The sequence below is a fragment of the Pavona decussata genome, unplaced genomic scaffold (genome assembly GCF_977016875.1).
Source record: "Pavona decussata unplaced genomic scaffold, jaPavDecu1.1 SCAFFOLD_126, whole genome shotgun sequence".
In the NCBI taxonomy this organism is placed as follows: Eukaryota; Metazoa; Cnidaria; class Anthozoa; order Scleractinia; family Agariciidae; genus Pavona; species Pavona decussata.
Genome location: NW_028145540.1, coordinates 65,366 through 71,577, shown reverse-complemented (window position 1 = coordinate 71,577; position 6,212 = coordinate 65,366). Strand labels below are relative to the sequence as shown.

The following is a 6,212-nucleotide window of genomic DNA, read 5'->3' as shown; positions in this document are numbered from 1 at the left end:
CCGACAAAAAATTTTGAAGCAAGCAGTTCTAACATCTATGAGACCCTCCCGACTCAAGCGACAAAGATCAAAAGCCTGTCCCGACCAGCCCGGTGCGAGTCCCAGCGAGTGGCTAGTGGGCACGCACGTTAAACGCACGTGGAGAAAACCTTAATCCGTTTCTTTTACCAAAGGAAGCTGTTTTTTAACCCGATCAGTAGTTCGTTGGCCCAGAAGATCAGTTGACATGGCAAAGTTTGTCTTTGCAACCTGTTGTTTTTTGTTTCTTCAAATTGTTCACTCTCTCGCAAGTGAAGGCAAATGCATCAAGGGTCAGTATCACAAGCTTTCGCCTTCTCCCGAAACAAGCGACTACAAGACTTGCCATGCATTCAAAGAGAGCAGTTGCTGCACCGCTAACTTCACAGTAGAACTGGCGGCCAATGAAACACGTAACTTGTACAACCATTCTTGGCATCGATGTGGGCAGTTGTCTCCAAAATGCCAAGAGTTCTGGGTCATGCAGGTTAGCTAATTAATGTATATAATGTACCGATCTATTAGAAACTTCATATCCCCTCGAAACCACATAAGCTTAATTTATATTGTGCAACTGTTTTTCATATTTCCCATGAGCAATCATGAGCAATTATGCGACAACTTACCGCAAGAAGCGGTAAACTCTGCATCTACTGACTCGATCTTTCAGAAACGTAGCTCAATATCAAAAGGCTATATCATGTCTCAAAAAGAAACTTTAACTTTATTTTATGGATTCATTGGGATAATTTTGTTATCTTAAGAACCTCCTGGGATTAGCGTAAGCTATTGTAGGAGTGTATAAGTATAGTTTATTATGTAATACTATTACATAATAAACTATACTAACCCGCCCACCCAGGCATTTGAACTTTTAAAAATTGGCTTGTACAAATTCCCGCCCCGCGGGGCCAAAATAGCTATTCAAATGCCTACCCTAGCACCAAATTTGTAATCAAATGCCCCTTTCCAAAAACAAATGTCCTAATTTCTGGTATACATTATTTTAAAACTGGTTCATTTAATTTTTATATACTCTGACAAAATTTTATAATTTATACACACGTACTGTAAAAAACACTGCAAAGTTTGGGGAGACATTTTGGTGAACTTTTCTTGCCAATCCCCCACAAGACCGACATTTCCCGCCGTTGAACCAGGAACCACTTGTATTCCAGGGTGCATTCCATGTACGCTTCATGTCAGAGATATGTCAAGAATTTTGAAGTTCTGCGTCAAGTGCACAGCAGCCAACTGCCACGCCAACCTTGTCCCCTCCCCTCTCAGGAGAGAAATCCTGGATATTTTAAGATATAATCCATCAAATATTTTCGCTCGTGCGCGATTGGTCTAAACGCCTCACGTGACCGAATATACCCCAGCTAAAACTGGGGAATATCCGATGATATTCCCCAGGTGATATTCCCCAATTTCAAAAACTTCAAGGCGCGTCTTGTTTACAATTAGAATTAATGTCAAGGTGGGGGAACGATTTGCTTTTGTGACAGAAGGAGAGATAAACCTGCTAGTTGATAAAACGGTATCAGAAAACAACATACGCTCTAAACGTTTTTGACGGTAAACTGTTCTTAAACAAAATGTTCTTAAACTGTTCTTAAATGAAATGCTCACAGTTTTCCTCGAGCTTCGCTCTCGGAAAACCGTTCGCTTCTCGGAACAGATAATGTCCGCGGACAAATATCTGAGCATATTTTCACGCCAAATAGAGGCTATTGTTTATATAACAGTTCATTACAACGGTGGAAGTTTTCAAAAGCCAATAACGTAATTTTTCTTCACACCAAGGCTTTTGAGGTAATCTACCTCTGTCTCATGCTACTTTACGCCAAAAACAACAATTGTACAGCAGTGTCCTGAGCAATTTGGAAACCCAAGCTGAAGATCTTGGGAATAACCTACATAAAATGCAGCCTGGCTTGTATTCCTCTAGGCAAGAAGAACAGTGTAAATTTGATCATGGCACTTCAGGTTCAAATTCCACACCCTACCTTGGTAAAGTTAAAAATAATCCCCAACCCTCTTAGAGGCCTATTGCATCAAACGCTCTACTCCCTGGGAACATAAAATGGTCAAATGCCTGAGGTATGCCGGAGCAGGGACAGGCCTTTCTTACAGGTCACATTCTGCAGGTTACAAGTACAGGTCAATGTTGTACTGGTATACAGCTGTTTTGACAAAGGTTGTCCAAAAAAAAAGCGTACCTCCAATGTTGAAAGACAGTCTGGGAAATACCCAAGAAATTTTCAATAAAAGCTCAGAATCCATATTTCCTGCCATCTCAAGTCTTCACTGTACGGTTGTGGCATTATGGATTCTGAGCTTTTTTTAAAATTTACTGGGTATTTCCCAGCCTACCTTTCGGCATTGTCGTGTGCCCTTTTACACTGTTTTTGGACAAACTTTGTTGAAACAGCTGTATAACCAAGAGTGTAAGCGTGCCCTAGACCTGAATTAGCTTTTCAGTATGGGGTTAGGGCTAGGAGACCCTGGTTAGCTTGTATATACACAATTGTCACAGTGACCTGTAGTTGTGACCTGTGACCCGTAAAGGAAACCTGCTGCCAGAGCAGGAAGGGGGAGAGGAGTATCTTTCACTTGGCATTAGCCTCTAAAAGTACCTGAATTTTTACTGGATCATTAAAATAAGTAAATCACTATTCTGCTTACTGGTTTCTTTCAGCATATAAAATATACACTCTAAATTCCAGCAATTTGGCTGATGTATCTAACACCTGCCTCTATATAGCCTTTTCCAGGGAGAGTGATTAAAGATGAAAAAAAAAGTTATGAAAAACAATACAGACGGCTATCGAGTAGAAATTTTTAGGCAAATTGTGAGTTTTTTATAATCAAATGGATTGCAAATTTATAACAATATTGTTGACAACTTGTGATCTTGTTTTTTACTCATAGGAATGTTTTTACCAATGTTCTCCAGATGTTTATAAGTGGGAAATCTCATCCATAAAAGGAGCACTAAAAGGTAATTTTGTCTCGTCCTCTTTTTTGTAGGCTATTTATACCTTGAAGGTTTATTTTATGACATATATGTTGATCTGTCAGTGATGCTTACTAGAATAATTTATTTACTTTTTAGGAAGAACAATAAATGAACTATTCTATTTATGTTTACTTGTTGGATGATTTCATTCAAGTTTTGAGAACTTCAATTATTTATTGGCCCCATTTGTTGGTGCCGCTGGGACCGTGAACCATACCATGCATGCATATAATTTGAGAGCCATTGCTACTGTACTTCATCTTTGTCAAGTATAACCCTCTCCTTTCCAATCATTATTTTGATCAATTAATAATCAATCAATCAATTAAATTATCAACCCAAAACTCAATAGCTGCAAAAGTTTATCCAGAACAAAAACTCATCTACCAAATCAGCACTGTTTATCCAACATGGAATCAACAAACACTTTTCATTCACTTAATAATGATTATTTTATTCTTATTTCCCTTGTTACCAATTACTCACACCAATAGCGTAGCTCCACTACTCACTCTATAAACCACATACAGCCCATGATTCCTTGATTGGCTCTGACAACAGTCAGGATTATCCCGATATACAAGGACAGCTATGACGTGATAAAGGTATTGTTCACTGTTAAAATGACGGACAAAGGGCAAAAGGCAAAAGGGCTGACACACAACATCAGCACTAGCCAATGAGTCTCTTCGCAATGGCCAAATAAGCTTTAGTTAGTTGGTATTATTCTGGGCTGAGTTGCTCGAAGCATGGTTAGCGCTAACCATTGGTTAAGAGGTATTAAAACCTATAGGTTGTCATGGTATTTAACCCGGGTTAGCGCTAACCATGCTTCGAGCAACTGGGCCCTGTTGTTAAACCAAACATTCATTTCCACTCCCCACTGATGTGCACAGCAACACAGTTTCTTTAGAATTTTATCCCCTTACCCAAAAACTTAGTTTGGTTGATTGATCGATCGATCAGATGAATGATGTTCTCTTGTTTAAATAAACCAAAAAGACTTTGGTAGCATTGGAGTACTTCTAAAGGCAAAATAAAGTGATGTCCATGTTGCATTGTATATAGATGTTTGGCCTTGGGTTAAAGATTCAATAAACCATTACCTTATTTTTTCAATGGTTATTAAATGTTTCATTATTAATCAGGTGTGCCAGTCTGTTCAACCATTTGTGACCAGTGGTTTGAAGCCTGCAAAGCTGATCAGATTTGTGTTGAAGACGTCCTTGTGGGCTACAACTTCACTGTTCATGGAGAAAACTACTGCCCTGCGAACAAGAATTGCACAACCTATGAGTTGATGTATGGCAATGGAAAGAATCTCTGCGAGAAAATGTGGAGTGGCTCCTATAACTACACCGTGGCAAATGCTGATTATTCAAACTGCCTGATGATGGATGGCTCAAAGCGGACTGTTGACAGCAAAGGTCAAGCTAACACAGCCTGTGTTTTGTTAGTGATCCTACTTGCCATGGCTGTTATGCAATAAAGATGCCTTACTTGCTATAGGAGGGATCAAAGTGAAAAACATTTTGTAGAACATTTTAGAGCAATGATTACATAATATTATGTAAGCCACAACAGAGAGTTGTCATCACATCGTGAATTGTTCAGTGCTGGGATTGTCTAACTTGAGGTATAATTAATAGTGAAATGAAGTACACGCAGCTGTACTTTTTGAAGTTGGTGTTTATAAAAGCATGTTAAAAGCTTTTAAGCACTGTTTTGTTTAAACACTTTACTGCAAATTAGCTACTCTGTCAGACTTTTGAAACACCTTTGAAATAACGTTGCAAAAAGTGATTTTCTTATTGCCAGTATTTATTCTTTTAGCTGTAAGTGATTCATTCTGGGCAGACACCATACTGAAATCATAACAGTTTCTGAACTTGAGCATTCTGTTATTAAGGATATTCTGACACTTGTGCTTGCTGAATCTGGGGGAGGGGAGGGCCAGCCCCAGGATTTTTTCTGAACTTTTTCTAGCCATCCCCCGCTTTCTCAAAATGTACCGTCAGCCAGTGATTTTGCCTTGGGGGCATGGAGAAGGGAAGGCCAGACTTTTGGCAGGGGTTCGTTCACTGCCCATTTCCCCAAACCCTGACCCTGTTTTAGACCAAAATGTTAAACTTTACTTTTCCAATTCCCCCTTTTCAAACCTTGCCTCCCATACCAGTTTTAGACTTTCAGACTTATAAATGGTGCAATGCTTTACCCATTTTCAGACTAAAATGGCTCAAAGCCAATACCCCTTATGGTGGCACATACCTACATAATATTTTGGCGATGACGTTAGTTTACAACAGAATCCTCTTTGTTTTTCCAAGTGTCTTTTTTTAAATTTACCCCCCTCCGCCACCATTGGCCTTGTCTCACATTTTCAGAATGCGTACTTCAGACTAAATTAGCTTCAAGTTAGGGAAAGATATTCCTGTCCCTTGTATCCAGAACACATCCTATAAACAACTCTCTCCCTATAGCTTTCACTAAATGGTTGTCCTGGACATAATGTTGTGTGGTCAGTCTAACTATTTAGTAACAAAATCCAATCTTTATGATAATCGTTCTTGCCTGTTAAATTATTATTAAGGCTGCAAAGGCAGCATAAGGTAGTTTTGTCTTCATATTTTATGTATGCTTTGTGCGATTTTTGTGTTTTTACTACTTTTTGTCATATTTATCTAGTTAACCACTATAATTTATTTTCTGGTGTGAGAAATAAAGATCTTTTCTTTGTACGTACACATGGCTTTGTAGATTTCTAGATTTAAACTCATGGGGGGGGGGGGTCTTAATGGAGGCTTAGGTACTCAATAAATTTCACATGGGAGGCTGATCTGCTTGGAAGTTTCAACCCTTTACTTTGTCGTATATCAACTTTTATCAAAATGACACTGGCCCTTTCCTGTCTTTTTTATTGTTCTTATTACAACGCAAAGATAGATCATTAAAAAAAGCCTCATTTTTTGTCTGGTAGTAAGTGTAATCTGTGTTACAAGAAAAATAGCCTGCATGGCAGGCGTGTGAAAAATATATAGGGCGAAAAAAAAAAAGTGGAGCGCGAGGGAGGAAGAGACGCGAGGGTGAAAGTCTCTCTCTCGCGCGCGTGGCTCACACACCCTATATTTTTCAGCCTGCAAAAACAAAAAAAAAGGAAAAAGAAAGGTGGGAC

General features: G+C 39.0%; 1 protein-coding gene across 1 annotated transcript; it reads left to right on the top strand.

Annotated features, from left to right (window-relative positions):
• The first annotated feature begins 84 nt into the window (after positions 1 to 84).
• LOC146469207 (riboflavin-binding protein-like) lies at positions 85 to 5,782 on the top strand. Its single transcript, XM_085123586.1, has 3 exons — positions 85 to 505; positions 2,953 to 3,022; positions 4,189 to 5,782. Exons 1-3 carry the CDS (start codon positions 227 to 229, stop codon positions 4,527 to 4,529), a joined length of 690 nt encoding a protein of 229 aa, XP_084979712.1. The 5' UTR covers positions 85 to 226; the 3' UTR covers positions 4,530 to 5,782.
• The last annotated feature ends 430 nt before the right edge of the window (positions 5,783 to 6,212 follow it).

Bases quoted from the DNA above. Each gene is read 5' to 3' on its own strand.
- LOC146469207 (XM_085123586.1), top strand. From the start codon at position 227: ATGGCAAAGTTTGTCTTTGCAACCTGTTGTTTTTTGTTTCTTCAAATT. The intron at 506-2,952 runs GTTAGCTAATTA...TTTTACTCATAG, and splicing joins AAGAGTTCTGGGTCATGCAG to GAATGTTTTTACCAATGTTC. The intron at 3,023-4,188 runs GTAATTTTGTCT...ATTATTAATCAG, and splicing joins CATAAAAGGAGCACTAAAAG to GTGTGCCAGTCTGTTCAACC.